The following is a 16,478-nucleotide window of genomic DNA, read 5'->3' as shown; positions in this document are numbered from 1 at the left end:
ACATTTTTTTAACAGTCACACCAACTGCCACAGCCTTGCTGTGGGCCTACCTTCCCCAACAAACGATTTTGGAAAACCTAAGAGCCCTTTAGAGATGTCCTATAGCATTCAGGGGACTCCTGGAGGAAGCTGGATGTCTCAGTCTGTAAAAGTTACTGCGCAAAAAAGCGCTAAATTAGGCCCCTCCCACTCATAGTAACAGTGGAAAGCCTCAGGAAACTGTTTCTAGGCAAATTTACGCCAGCCATGTGGAAAAAACTAGGCCCCAATAAAGTTTTATCACAAAAGTATATATAAAAATGTTTAAATATGCCAGCAAACGTTTTATATTGTAAATATAAAAGAGTATTACCTCAGAAAGTAAGCATGATACCAGTCGCTATTAAATCACTGTATTCAGGCTTACCTTACATAAATTTGGTATCAGCAGCATTTTCTAGCATTCACATCTTCTAGAAAAATCTTAACTGCACATACCTCATAACAGGATAACCTGCACACCATTCCCCCGCTGAAGTTATCTCTCTCTTCAGTCATGTGTGAGAACGGCAATGGATCTTAGTTACAACCTGCTAAGATCATAGAAATCACAGGCAGATTCTTCTATTTTTCTGCCTGGGACAAAATAGTACAACTCCGGTACCATTTAAAAATAAACTTTTGATTGAAGCAAGTTAACAGCTACATTTCACCACTTTCCTCTTAATACCGCCATGCTTGAGAGTTGCAAGAGAATGACTGGATATGGGAGTTAGGGGAGGAGCTATATAGCAGCTCTGCTGTGGGTGATCCTCTTGCAACTTCCTGTTGGGAAGGAGAATATCCCACAAGTAATGGATGATCCGTGGACTGGATACACCTTACAAGAGAAATGTAAGCTAGGCTGAATCCCCAAGGAACCACTAAGGCATCCATCAGCTCTGCCTGGAGATCCCTGGACCTCGACCTGTATCGAGGTAGCTTGCAATTGAGTCTGGACGCCATGAGATCTATCTCCGGCACTCCCCATCTGTGACAATCTCCGCAAACACCTCGGGGTGAAGAGAACATTCCCCCGGATGGAAGGATTGTCTGCTGAGAAAGGCCGCCTCCCAGTTGTCCACACCCGGAATGTGAATTGCTGAGAGCGAGCAGTCATGGGACTCCACCCACTCCAGAATCCGAGACACCTATCTCATCGCGAGAGAGCTCCTTGTACCCCCATGATGGTTGATGTAAGCCACCGAGGTAATGTCAGTCTTGAATCTGATGAAACTGCCATGCCTTCAGAGCATTGTAAAATTGCTCGTAGTTTTAGAATGTTGATCATAAGGAGAGACTTCTCTCTGGACCACCTTCCTTGTGCCATCCTGGCTCCCCTTCCTGACAGACTGGCGTCCGTGGTCACAATCTCCCAGGACGGTTGCAAGAAGGATGTCACCATGGACAGTTGCTCCGGACGAATCCACCAAGAGAGGGAGTTCTGAGTCCAAGCATCCATGGATATCAGCTGTGATAGATCTGAATGATCGCCGTGCCACTGTCTCAACATGCACAATTTAAGAGGTCTGAGATGGAACCTGGCGAACGGGATGACATCTTTTCTCGACACCATGAGACCTATAATCTCCATACACGGGGCTTGTGGAGGACTGAAGGGCAAGACAGGTGGACGCAAGCTTCCTGCGCTGCTCATCTGTGAGAAGTATCTCCATGGACAGAGTCTATTATCGTACCCAGGAACTCCACCCTGTTGCTGGGAACCAGGGAACTCTTTCCTATGTTGATCTTCCAACCGTTAGATTGAAGCAGAAGAGCCCTCGAACGATCCTCTGCGAGGCAGAATGACGGCACCTGAACTAGGATGTCGTCCAGGTAAGGCCCCACCGCAATGCCCCTGGATCCTTTGTGAAGACTGTCAGGGTCGTCGCCAGACCAAAAGGAAGGGCCATAAACTGGAAGTGTTGGTCCAGAAACGCAAATCTTAGTAACCTGAAGTGGTCCCTGTGAAATGGAACATGAAGGTAAGCGTCCTTCAAGTACACAGTGGTCATTAACCCTTTTGAATTAGGAGCAGAATAGATCTGATAGTTTCCATTTTGAATGATTGAACATTCAAACTTATTTAAACACTTTAGGTCCAGAATTGGGAGAAACGTGCCATCCTTCTTTGGGAAGACAAAAAGATTGGAATAGTACTCTAGACCCCATTCTGCTAGGGGTACTAGTACGATAACCCCGAGAGAGAGGCGAGATCTCTCACACTCTAGAAAGGCCTCTCTTCTCCGGTCGTGAAACAGGTTTGACAGGAGGAATCTGCCCTTGGGCGGATGGGATCTGAACCCTATCCTGTAACTCTAGGAGACCACTTCTAGAACCAAAGGGTCATGAACATCCTGCAATCATGTGTCTGAAAATAGAGATATCTGCCCCCTATGTAATCTGGAGACCGGTCAGAGGCCACCCCTTTATGCCGATTCGGTCTTAACGGGCTTCTTGCTCTGCTTAGACTTGTTCCAAGTTTGAGCTGGCTTCCAAGATCCCTTGGACTGGTCCGCTTTTGCGGCGGGTTGCTGGCGCTGGGCCTTGTCTGCATGAAAGGGACGAAAAGCAGATCCTTTAGGCTTAGCATTCTTATCCTGTGGGAGGAAAGCTCCCTTGCCTCACAACCATGGATATAATCAAATCCAATCTTGGACCAAACGGGATCTTTCCTTGAAAAGGCAGGGACAACAGCCTCGCCTTACAGATCATGTCCGCAGACCAAGATTTTAGCCACAGAGCCCTGCACGCTAAAACAGAAAAACCTGACACCTTAGCAATCAGGCGAATAATTTGCATATTGTCATCACAGATGAAAGAATTGGAGATCTTCAGCGCCTTAATCTTCTTCTGTATCTTGTCGATGGATGTCTCCCCCTCGACCATTTCACATGGCTGCTGCTGGCTAAAAAACAAACCCAGTGTGCTGAAACATCTTTCTCAACATGTTTTCCAGCTTTTTATCCATGGGCTCTTTAAACCACAAACTATCTTCGAGGGGAATAGTCGTCCGCTTTGCAAGCATTGAGATAGCCCCATCCACCTTAGGGATGGTCCCCCACAACTCAAGCTGAGAGTGCGGAACGGGGAACAGTTTTTTAAAAGAAGAGGAAAAGGAAGAACCTAATCACTCCCGTTCGTTCTTAATATTAGCCATCTTAACGGGAACTAGAAAAGACTGAGGTACTACCCTGTCCTCGTAAACCTTGTCAAGCTTAGGAATCGCAGGTTCCTCTGGTATCTTAGGTTCCGGAACCTCCAGAGTAGCAAGCAACTGCTGTAGTAGAAAGCGCAGATTCTTCATCCTAAACCTATAACCAGGCTCCTCCGCCGCAGGTTTAGATGACACGGACTCCAACCCAGAAGGGGCCTCCTCCGAAGAGTCGGAGAGGGCCTCGTCATCGTATAGAGCCTCTGGATCAGCCATCGGCATGGACAAACCCTGGGCCGCTATGATAAACCCTACGCTTGTGCTTAGCAGAACGTGGTAAGGCATGGATCACTTTCAAAACCGCCGATTCCAGTTGGTCCGCAAAGTCTGACGGCCAACGAATCTCTCCCAAAAAAGTTACGGTTGGACCCTGGGGCACTGCATGTGCAATCTGAGATTAATGTAGGGAATGCACTTCCCGGGACGAAGAACCCTCAGAGGATGGTTCAGTAGTACTAGACATGCGTTTACATTTAGATGTTGTAACTTTATCAAGGCATGTGGAACATAGTTGAGCAGGCTGATCTACCAGAACCTCCTCACAATAAACACAGGAATGAGACATTAAGGAAGGAGAGTCCTCCTACACGTCAGAGTCCTCTATCGCTTGCGCATTTGGTTAGACTAACTATTTATTAAAACGGCACATCTATACCACCAATGGCCGGGGCACTCACTACCTCCGAGAACCCGGATTACAGAAACCACTACGTCTCCTGCACCACAGATCAATAGGAAGTATAGATAGCCACACCCAGTCACATGGAATGCCTGGCAGGATCGCCCCTGCACTAGAGAAAAACGCACCAAAAAATGGCCGAGCAAAGCTTCCGCAAGTAACCTGAAAGTTATACACATAGCCAGAGCCTCATCTCACACAACTCCGCAATTACACAAATAATATCATGTATAACCCCCCCCCCCCTGTTCAATAATCCCCCTTCCAGGAATATTAACCCCTCATTCTGTAAAAATAAAAAGGCGCCACACTCTGATCCTGTCTTCTATGTTATCATTATTAATAAAAAATTAAACAGTCTTACTAGAGTCTATGCCGTGGAACAGGAACAACACAGGCCCTCACTGAGAGACTAACAGGACTAAAACTCCAGTCCCATTCCAAAGAGTACTACCCTCCATGAGAGACTACTCCGAATCTTCTGCACTTCTCTGCCATCCTCCTGTGACGAAAGGCAAAGAATGACTGGGGGATGAGGGAAGTGGGGGAGGTATTTAAGCCTTTGGCTGGGGTGTCTTTGCCTCCTTCTGGTGGCCAGGTTCTTAATTCCCACAAGTAATGAAGCTGTGGACTCTCCTCCCCTTTAGATGGAAATTGCTGCCATACAGTGTTCCAGAAATAGGTCAGCATATGTCCCTGCTTTTCAACAAAAGATAGCAAGAGAGTTAAGAAAAATGAGTATAAGTAAATTAGTGGTTAAAAATGTTATGCTCTATCTGAATCATGAAAGAGCAATTTTGAGTTTCATATACCTTTAATTTATAGTGACACATAAAAAGGTGTCTGAATTTACTATGATACATGGGCGGCAGAAAAGTTTAACACACAGATGACTAAACATGTTAAATACCCACAGTTAAGGAAATAGCGTTAAAACTCAGACATACATATTGACAGCGGGATCAATTTCATAATTGAAATGTTTTCCGAGTATACTGCAGCATGTCTATTCAAGCAGAATATCTGACTTTATGATTACAAAAGGGCATAGCGCCAGCTATTTAAAAAAAAAAAAATCATCAACTCAATATTAGTCAAAATCCATAGTGTTTAAAAAAAAAATAATTTTCAGTTTGTGATGGATTAAGTAGCTATTGAAATCAAAACTTCCAATAATACAAATGTGCCGTAGGAAGTTTACTTTTAAAGAGACGTAATACGAAGGATAGCACTAAACCATTAGAGTACGCAATTTTAGCATCACTGACTATAGCCCTACAAAAAGGATAAAATTAGCAGGGTTTAGTCTGTTGTAGAGCACAAAACTCTGCCATTCATTTGTAGAGACAGAAAAAGTTGTGTATTATACCCTTATAATAAAATGTAATTCAGAAGTATATTTTGCATATCTTTTTATATTCATATTTCCCAGTAAAAATGCTACCCAACAGTACTTAAAATTACATGCATTTCAATATTCCAATAAAAATCGTATTATCTACTGAGTGGTTGAGTTTCCTAAGCTTGAAATATTTGCGCCAAAACACATAAGTGCAATGAAACCGTTTACTAGGATCTTTAGAATACAAAATATTAAAAAGGTCCAATTAAACAAAGTTGAACCTCCTAGATTAGGATCCTGTTCTATAATTTTGATGTTTATTATTAAAAACATTTACCGTTTGTTACAGAAGACGAAATCATTTCCACAAGGTGTTTCCCTTAGCATCAATAATTATTATGTGTTACAACATTACAAACCTGTTAAGTCATTAAATAGATCCCTCCTAATTATGAAATGCTCATCTAAACATTAATATTGTAGCTCAACAAAATGTTAGGAATTTACAAGGCTTCCAGGAAAACTACTACACTTTAAAAGCATTTATTTATTTTTAAAGCTACCTAAGGGTAACTAAACAATTTAGTGTAATACTGCAGGCACATACAGATTTTAGATCATACATTTCTTACTTTTATTCACAGGTTAACATGATATTTTAAAAAAATTCCAAAAATAACTCAACCATTTATTTTACATAATTAGATTAACTTATCACTAATACTTATGTTAAATTGAATTGTGCTGGGAACAACTAGAAAAATATTTTTCTATTTCATGATTAAAACATGCCATTTTAAACAACTTTCCAATTTACGTCTAATTTGCTTCATTCTCTTTATATCCTTTGTTGAAAGGCATATCTAAATAGGATCAGTAGCTGCTGGCTGCACATAGGCCTCATGTGATTCAACCATGTGAATTGCTATTTCTTCATCAAAGGATATCTGAAGAATGAAGCAAATTAAATAGAAGTAAATTAGAATGTTTAAAATAGTATTCTCTAAATGAATCATGAAGGAAACATTTAGGGTTTCATGTCACTGTGGTCACAACTTACCAGGAGTTATGTGCTGCCCAACTCTTGGAGGAGAAGAGACCCGGATGGTCATAATGTTCTTGTTTAGACTTCCTCTCCTCTGACCCAGAGCCTGTCCTCTTCCCTTTGGGACAGCAACTTGCTGAGATGCGCTCTTTACCAGCTCCTTGTGTAAAGTCTTGGTACTTGACTTCGCTAAGTTAGATGACAAAGGCTGAAAGAGACAACAAACTGCAGTTTAACACCAGAATATGGATGTTTATTAACTGAACGGCTTTCACGTTTGCATTGTAATTTTCATATTTGACATTGCCCAATATAAGCTCCAATACTGCAGTATACAGAGTCCCCTGTAACTGTATGCAACCCACCAAGGGAGAAAAACTTAGGGACAGTAACGTCAAAATTAAACAGTCATGGGTCAGACAGAGCATGCATTTTTTTTTAAACTGTTACAATTCACTTCTAATTTCAAATTTGCTTTGTTGTCTTGGTATCCTTTTTTAAAAAAAAAAAAAAAAAAATTAAAAAAAAATGTATGCTTACCTGATAAATTTCTTTGACACGATGAGTCCACGAATCATCTAATTACTATTGGGAATATCACTCCTGCCCAGCAAGAGGCGGCAAAGAGCACCACAGCAAAGCTGTTAAATATCACCTCCCTTAGCTCCAACCCCAGTCATTCAACCAAAGTAAAAGGAGAAAAAGGAAGCAACAAGGTGCAGAGGTGTGAAGTTTATAGTATGACAAAAGCCTGTCTTAAAAAAACAGGGCAGGCCGTGGACTCATCGTGTCAAGAAAGAAATTTATCAGGTAAGCATAAATTGTGTTTTCTTTCTAATGACACAATGAGTCCACGGATCATCTAATTACTATTGGGAATCAATACCCAAGCTAGAGGACACAAATGATACGGGAGACAAGACAGGGAACCTTAACCGAAGGCACCACTGCTTGAAGAACCTTTCTCCCATAAGAAACCTCAGCCGAGGCAAAAGTATCAAATTTATAGAACTTTGAAAAAGAGTGGAGAGGACCAAGTTACAGCCTTGCAAATCTGCACCGCAAAAGCTTCATCTTTGAATGCCCAGAAAGAGGAAACCGTCCTTGAGGAATGAGCCGTGACTCTCAGGAGGCTTCTGTCCAGCTGTTTCATAGGCTAAGCGAACTATACTCTTCAGCCACAAAGTAGCCGTAGCTTTCTGAACCTTGTGTTTCCCAGAGAAAATGACAAACAAAGCAGAAGACTGATGAAAAACCTCAGTCGCCTGCAAATTGAATTTCAATGCACACACTACGTCCAGATTGTTCAGCAGACGTTCCTTCTTAGAAGGTGGTTTAGGACACAAGGAACAATCTCCTGATTAATGTTCCGATCTGAAACCACTTTAGGGAGAAACCCTAACTAAGTACGCAAAACTACCTTATCCGAATAAAAAATAAGATAAGGAGACTCATACTGTAATGCCGAGAGCTATGAAACTCTACGAGCAGAGTAAATAGCAACAGGAAACAAACGCTTCCAAGATAACAACTTAATATCTAAGGGATGCATAGGCTCAAACGGATCCTGTTGAAGAACTTTAAGAACTAGATCATGACTCCAAGGAGGAGTAACCGGCTTAAACACATGCCTGATTGTGACCAAGGCCTGACAGAACGATTGCACGTCTGGTACATCCGCCAGACGTTTATGTAACAAAATAGACAAGTCAGATCTTTGACCCTATAGGGAACTTGCCGATAAACCCTTCTCCAAACCCTCTTGGAGAAAAGACAAAATTCTAGGAATCCAAACTCTACTCTAAGCTTAGCCTTTGGATTCACACCAATACCGATATTTTTGCCAAATATTATTGCAAATTTTACTGGCAACAGGCATGAGAGCCTGAAACAGTCTCAATGACCGACTCCAAAAACCACGCTTAGATAAAATTAAGCGTTCAATCTCCAAGCAGTCTGTTTTAGAGAAACTAGATTTGGATGAAGGAAGAACCCTCAAAGTAGAAGGTTCTTTCTCAGAGGAAGTTTCTAAGGGGGGAGAGAAAGAGAGAGATGACATCTCCACTAGGTTTACATACCAAATTTTGTGAGGCCACGCCAGAGCAATAATAATCACCGACACCCTTGCTTGATCCGAGCAATGACTCGAGGAAAAAGGAGCGAACCAGGGAAATGAGTATGCAAGACTGAAATTCCAAAGAACTGCCATAGCATATATCAGACCGCTTGAGGGTCCCTGGACCTCAACCCGTACCTCGGGAGCTTGGCATTCTGACGAGATGCCATGAGATCTAGATCCTGCTGTGCCCATTTGAGAATCAAGCTGGAGAACACATCCGGATGTAGTTCACATTCCCCCCGGTGAAAGGTCTGACTGTTCAAAAAACATGCTTACCTGATAAATTACTTTCTCCAACGGTGTGTCCGGTCCACGGCGTCATCCTTACTTGTGGGATATTCTCTTCCCCAACAGGAAATGGCAAAGAGTCCCAGCAAAGCTGGTCACATGATCCCTCCTAGGCTCCGCCCACCCCAGTCATTCGACCGACGGACAGGAGGAAATATATATAGGAGAAACCATATGATACCGTGGTGACTGTAGTTAGAGAAAATAATTCATCAGACCTGATTAAAAAACCAGGGCGGGCCGTGGACCGGACACACCGTTGGAGAAAGTAATTTATCAGGTAAGCATAAATTCTGTTTTCTCCAACATTGGTGTGTCCGGTCCACGGCGTCATCCTTACTTGTGGGAACCAATACCAAAGCTTTAGGACACGGATGAAGGGAGGGAGCAAATCAGGTCACCTAAATGGAAGGCACCACGGCTTGCAAAACCTTTCTCCCAAAAATAGCCTCCGAAGAAGCAAAAGTATCAAATTTGTAAAATTTGGCAAAAGTGTGCAGTGAAGACCAAGTCGCTGCCTTACATATCTGGTCAACAGAAGCCTCGTTCTTGAAGGCCCATGTGGAAGCCACAGCCCTAGTGGAGTGAGCTGTGATTCTTTCAGGAGGCTGCCGTCCGGCAGTCTCATAAGCCAATCGGATAATGCTTTTAAGCCAAAAGGAAAGAGAGGTAGAAGTCGCTTTTTGACCTCTCCTTTTACCAGAATAAACAACAAACAAGGAAGATGTTTGTCTGAAATCTTTAGTAGCCTCTAAATAGAATTTTAGAGCACGGACTACGTCCAAATTGTGTAACAAAGTTCCTTCTTTGAAACTGGATTCGGACACAAAGAAGGTACAACTATCTCCTGGTTAATATTTTTGTTGGAAACCAGGCTTAGTACGCAAAACCACCTTATCTGCATGGAACACCAGATAGGGCGGAGAACACTGCAGAGCAGATAACTCTGAAACTCTTCTAGCAGAAGAAATTGCAACCAAAAACAAAACTTTCCAAGATAATAACTTAATATCTACGGAATGTAAGGGTTCAAACGGAACCCCTTGAAGAACTGAAAGAACTAGATTTAGACTCCAGGGAGGAGTCAAAGGTCTGTAAACAGGCTTGATCCTAACCAGAGCCTGAACAAATGCTTGAACATCTGGCACAGCTGCCAGTCTTTTGTGAAGTAAAACAGATAAAGCAGAGATCTGTCCCTTCAGAGAACTTGCAGATAATCCTTTCTCCAAACCTTCTTGTAGAAAGGATAGACTCTTAGGAATTTTTATCTTGTTCCATGGGAATCCTTTAGATTCACACCAACAGATATATTTTTTCCATATTTTATGGTAAATTTTTCTAGTTACAGGCTTTCTAGCCTGAATCAGAGTATCTATTACAGAATCTGAAAACCCACGGTTTGATAAAATCAAGCGTTCAATCTCCAAGCCGTCAGTTGGAGGGAAACCAGATTCGGATGTTCGAATGGACCCTGAACAAGAAGGTCCTGTCTCAAAGGTAGCTTCCATGGTGGAGCCAATGACATATTCACCAGGTCTGCATACCAAGTCCTGCGTGGCCACGCAGGAGCTATCAAGATCACCGAGGCCCTCTCCTGATTGATCCTGGCTACCAGCCTGGGGATGAGAGGAAACGGTGGGAATACATAAGCTAGGTTGAAGGTCCAAGGTGCTACTAGTGCATCTACTAGGGTCGCCTTGGGACCCGTAGCAAGGAACCTTGAAGTTCTGACGAGACGCCATCAGATCCATGTCTGGAATGCCCCATAATTGAGTTATTTGGGCAAAGATTTCCGGATGGAGTTCCCACTCCCCCGGATGGAATGTCTGACGACTCAGAAAATCCGCTTCCCAATTTTCCACTCCTGGGATGTGGATCGCAGACAAGTGGCAGGAGTGATCCTCCGCCCATTGAATTATCTTGGTCACTTCTTTCATCGCCAGGGAAGTCCTTGTTCCCCCCTGATGATTGATATATGCAACGGTCGTCATGTTGTCTGACTGAAACCTTATGAATTTGGCCTTTGCTAGTTGAGGCCAAGCTCTGAGAGCATTGAATATTGCTCTCAATTCCAGAATGTTTATCGGGAGAAGAGACTCTTCCCGAGACCATAGACCCTGAGCTTTCAGGGATTCCCAGACCGCGCCCCAGCCCACTAGGCTGGCGTCGGTCGTGACAATGACCCACTCTGGTCTGCGGAAGCTCATTCCCTGTGACAGATTGTCCAGGGTCAGCCACCAACGGAGTGAATCTCTGGTCTTTTGATCTACTTGAATCGTCGGAGACAAGTCTGTATAATCCCCATTCCACTGTCTGAGCATGCACAGTTGTAATGGTCTTAGATGAATTCGTGCAAAAGGAACTATGTCCATTGTTGCAACCATCAATCCTATTACTTCCATGCACTGCGCTATGGAAGGACGAGGAACAGAATGAAGTACTTGACAAGAGCTTAGAAGTTTTGATTTTCTGACCTCTGTCAGAAAAATCCTCATTTCTAAGGAATCTATTATTGTTCCCAAGAAGGGAACTCTTGTTGACGGGGACAGAGAACTTTTTTCTTTGTTCACCTTCCATCCGTGAGATCTGAGAAAGGCTAGGACGATGTCCGTATGAGCCTTTGCTTTTGACAGGGACGACGCTTGAATCAGGATGTCGTCCAAGTAAGGTACTACTGCAATGCCCCTTGGTCTTAGAACCGCTAGAAGGGACCCTAGTACCTTTGTGAAAATCCTTGGAGCAGTGGCTAATCCAAATGGAAGTGCCATAAACTGGTAATGCTTGTCCAGAAAAGCGAACCTTAGGAACTGATGATGTTCCTTGTGGATAGGAATATGTAGGTACGCATCCTTTAAATCCACGGTAGTCATAAATTGATTTTCCTGGATAGTAGGTAGGATCGTTCGAATAGTTTCCATTTTGAACGATGGTACCCTGAGAAATTTGTTTAGGATCTTTAGATCCAAAATTGGTCTGAATGTTTCCTCTTTTTTGGGAACTATGAACAGATTGGAATAAAATCCCATTCCTTGTTCTCTTATTGGAACTGGATGTATCACTCCCATCTTTAACAGGTCTTCTACACAATGTAAGAATGCCTGTCTCTTTATTTGGTTTGAAGATAATTGAGACCTGTGGAACCTTCCCCTTGGGGGTAGTTCCTTGAATTCCAGGAGATAACCTTGAGAAACTATTTCTAGCGCCCAAGGATCCTGAACATCTCTTGCCCAAGCCTGAGCAAAGAGAGAAAGTCTGCCCCCCACTAGATCCGGTCCCGGATTGGGGGCTATCCCTTCATGCTGTTTTGGTAGCAGTGGTAGGCTTCTTGGCCTGCTTACCCTTGTTCCAGCCTTGCATTGGTTTCCAGGCTGGTTTGGGTTGTGAAGTATTACCCTCTTGCTTAGAGGATACAGAATTAGAGACTGGTCCGTTTCTGCGAAAGGGACGAAAATTAGGCTTATTATTAGCCTTAAAAGACCTATCCTGTGGGAGGGCGTGGCCCTTTCCCCCAGTGATGTCTGAAATAATCTCTTTCAAATCAGGTCCAAATAATGTTTTACCTTTGAAAGGAATGTTAAGCAATTTTGTCTTGGAAGACACATCCGCTGATCAAGACTTTAGCCAAAGCACTGAATTTTTCGCCGCTAATCTAGCTAATTGCAAAGCGGCATCTAAAACAAAAGAGTTAGCCAATTTAAGTGCTTGAACTCTGTCCATAACCTCCTCATACGAAGATTCTTTACTGAGCGATTTTTCTAGTTCCTCAAACTAGAAACACGCTGCCGTAGTCACAGGAACAATGCATGAAATTGGTTGTAGAAGGTAACCTTGCTGTACAAAAATCTTTTTAAGCAAACCCTCTAATTTCTTATCCATAGGATCTTTGAAAGCACAACTATCTTCTATAGGAATAGTAGTGCGTTTGTTTAGAGTAGAAACCGCCCCCTCGACCTTGGGGACTGTCTGCCATAAGTCCTTTCTGGGGTCGACCATAGGAAATAATTTCTTAAATATAGGGGGGGGGAAACAAAAGGTATGCCGGGCCTTTCCCACTCTTTATTTACTATGTCCGCCACCCGCTTGGGTATAGGAAAAGCGTCGGGGGGCACCGGAACCTCTAGGAACTTGTCCATCTTACATAATTTCTCTGGAATGACCAAATTGTCACAATCATCCAGAGTAGATAACACCTCCTTAAGCAGTGCGCGGAGATGTTCTAATTTAAAATTAAATGTCACAACATCAGGTTCAGCTTGATGAGAAATTTTTCCTGAATCTGAAATTTCTCCATCAGACAAAACCTCCCTCATGGCCCCTTGAGATTGGTGTGAGGGTATGTCAGAACAGTTATCATCAGCGTCCTCTTGCTCTTCAGTGTTTAAAACAGAGCAATCGCGCTTTCTCTGATAAGTAGGCATTTTGGATAAAAGATTTGCTATGGAGTTATCCATTACAGCCGTTAATTGTTGCATGGTAATAAGTATTGGCGCACTAGATGTACTAGGGGCCTCCTGTGTGGGCATAACTGGTGTAGACACAGTAGGGGATGATGTAGTATCATGTTTACTCCCCTCATTTGAGGAATCATCTTGGGCAATATCATTAACTGTTGCATTACTGTCCTTACTTTGTTTGGACACTATGGCACAATTATCACATAAATTTAAATGGGGAGACACATTGGCTTTCATACATATAGAACATAGCTTATCTGATGGTACAGACATGTTAAGCAGGCTTAAACTTGTCAACAAAGCACAAAAAACGTTTTAAAATAAAACCGTTACTGTCACTTTAAATTTCAAACTGAAAACACTTTATTACTGAATATGTGAAAAAGTATGAAGGAATTGTTCAAAATTCACCAAAATTTCACCACAGTGTCTTAAAGCATTAATAGTATTGCACACCAAATTTCAGAGCTTTAACCCTTAAATTAACGGAACCGGAGCCGTTTTTACATTTAACCCCTATACAGTCCCAGAATGAGGCTCTGTCTATAACTAGAAAGGCCCCCATCTGAAAAAGGTGTCCAACACAGTGCCTGCCGTTTTTCTAAACGTTCCCCAAGATTATAATACCAATAATTAGTTAGAATCTGCATAATATGCCTAGTAAAGCAATTGTTTTAGCCCAGAAAAATGTCTACCAGTTTTTAAGCCCTTTTTGAAGCCCTTTATTCTTTTATGTTTAACTAAGAAAATGGCTTACCGGTCCCCATGAGGGGAAATGACAGCCTTCCAGCATTACATGGTCTTGTTAGAAATATGGCTAGTCATACCTTAAGCAGAAAAGACTGCTAACTGTTTCCCCCAACTGAAGTTACTTCATCTCAACAGTCCTGTGTGGAAACAGCAATCGATTTTAGTTACTGTCTGCTAAAATCATCTTCCTCTTACAAACAGAAATCTTCATCCTTTTCTGTTTCAGAGTAAATAGTACATACCAGCACTATTTTAAAATAACAAACACTTGATAGAAGAATAAAACTACAAAAAACTCTTAACCATCTCCGTGGAGATGTTGCCTGTGCAACGGCAAAGAGAATGACTGGGGTGGGCGGAGCCTAGGAGGGATCATGTGACCAGCTTTGCTGGGACTCTTTGCCATTTCCTGTTGGGGAAGAGAATATCCCACAAGTAAGGATGACGCCGTGGACCGGACACACCAATGTTGGAGAAAATCTGGTTCCAAATTGTCCACTCCTGGAATGTGAAGCGCAGATAAACATTATTCTGTCCACTGAATAATCTTGGACACCTCCCTCATGGTCAAAGAAACTCTGAGTTCCACTCTGATGATTTATGTAAGCCACTGAGGTTATATGGTCCTACTGAAATCTGATAAACCGGGTAAATCTAATGGATGCCAGGCCAGAAGAGCATTGAAGATTGCTCTTAGCTCTAGAATGTTTATGGGGAGAACATACTATTCCCAAGTCCATGTCCTCTGAGCCCTTAGAAGGCCCCAGACACCGTTCTCACTATCACCCAGGTAGGTCTGCAAAAACAGGTTCCCTGTGAAAGATGATCCTGAGACAACCACCAAGGAAGAGAATCTCTTGTCATCTGATCCAGATGAATTCGCGGAGACAGATCCGCATAATCCCTGTTCCACTGTCTGAGCATGCATAACTGCAGAGGTCTGAGATGGAAATGAGCAAAAGGAATAGTGTCCATGGTGGCTACCATCAGACCGATAACCTCCATACATTGAGCCACTGATGGCTGAGGAGAGGATTGAAGAGACAGACCAGAATCGAAAATCTTGCATTTTCTGACTTCTGTCAGAAAATCTTTTATCAAAACTTAACCTGTTATGGTTCCCCTTGTAGATGGAATTAAGGACCTCTTTTCCAGATTCACCTTCCAACCATGAGAGTGCAGGAAGGATAAGATCAACTCCATGTGAGAGTTTGCAAGATGAAAAGACTGGGCCTGAACCAGAATGTCGTCCAGATAAGGCGCCACTGCAATACCCTGTAACCAGAGCACTGCCAACAAAGATCCCAGAACCTTTGAAAAATATCTGGGACCTGTAGCAAGACCAAAAGGAGAGCCACAAATTGGAAGTGTTTGTGGATAAGAGCAAAACTCAGAAACTTGCAATGATCCCGGTGGATGGGAACATGAAGGTAAGCATCCTTTAAATCTACAATTGTCATAAAATGACCTTCATGAACTAAAGAAAGAATGGAACAAATAGTTTGCATTTTGAAGAACAGTACTCTGAGAAAATGAACACTCTTGAGATCCAAGATTGGTCTGAAGGTTCCCTCTTTATTGGAAAACAAACAGATTGGAGTAAAATCCCAGACCCTGCTCCTGAATTGGAACAGGAACTATCACCCCCATTTTGGATAGATCCCGAGTACAACGAATGAACGCCTCTTAATCTGGTCGACAGACAATCTTGAGAGAAGAAATCTGCCCCTAGGGGGGGGGGGGGGGAAGTGTCTTGAATTCTGGGACACAATGCCTATCGCCCAAGGATCCTGAACATCCTGAACCCAAACCTAGGCAAAAAAAGAAAAGTCCGCCCCACACAAGATCCAGACCCTTCATGCTAACTTTGGATCATTAGCTGGCTTCTTGAATTACTTTTCCCTCATTCTAAGATTGAATGGGTCTCCAGGAAGGCTTGGACTGTTCCTGTCTTGTAGAGGGTGAGGAAGGTTTACCCTTGAAGTTACGAAAGGAACGAATATTACTCTGATGACCCATCTGCTTATTTCTCTTATCCTGAGGGAGAAAATGTCCTTTTCCTCTTGTAATATCAGAAATAATCTCAGCCAAAGCTGGGCTAAACAAGGTCTCACCCTTGTAAGAAATAGCCAAAAACTTAGACGACACATCTGCCGACCAAGATTTCAACCACAAGGCTCTGTGAGCCAGAATGGCAATCCAGTTATCCATAGGGTCCTTAAAAGAACAGCCATCCTCTATGGTAATTGCAGTTCTTTTAGCTAAAGTGGAAATTGCCCCTTCCACCTTGGGGACCATATGCCAAGACTCCTTAATAGAGTCATCAATGGGAAACTTCTTAAAAATAGGAGAAAGAAAAAAAAGGTACCGCCTTGGAGACCATTCCGGCATCTCTCATTCCTTAACAATGAATTCTGTAGCCCTATCTGGTAGGGAAAACATTCCAGCATGGAAGGTACATCATAATACTTGTTACGTTTACTAGACTTATTAGGGTTGACAGTAGTGTCAGAGTCTTCAAGAGTAGCCAAAACCTCCTTGAGTAAGTAAACAGAGGTGCTCTAGCTTA

General features: G+C 42.7%; 1 protein-coding gene across 4 annotated transcripts in view; it reads right to left on the bottom strand.

Annotated features, from left to right (window-relative positions):
• MTUS1 (microtubule associated scaffold protein 1) overlaps positions 1–16,478 on the bottom strand; it is a 938,324-nt gene that overhangs the window by 686,698 nt on the left and 235,148 nt on the right. For all 4 annotated transcript variants that reach the window (XM_053703914.1, XM_053703911.1, XM_053703915.1 and 1 more), the window contains exon 3: positions 6,314–6,506. In XM_053703914.1, the coding sequence (XP_053559889.1) occupies positions 6,314–6,506 (193 nt within the window). The remainder of the gene's footprint in view (positions 1–6,313; positions 6,507–16,478) is intronic.

This window comes from Bombina bombina, chromosome 2, assembly GCF_027579735.1.
Source record: "Bombina bombina isolate aBomBom1 chromosome 2, aBomBom1.pri, whole genome shotgun sequence".
Taxonomy (NCBI): Eukaryota; Metazoa; Chordata; class Amphibia; order Anura; family Bombinatoridae; genus Bombina; species Bombina bombina.
The sequence above is the reverse complement of the archived record's forward strand: the minus strand, read 5'-3'. Positions and strand labels throughout refer to the sequence as shown.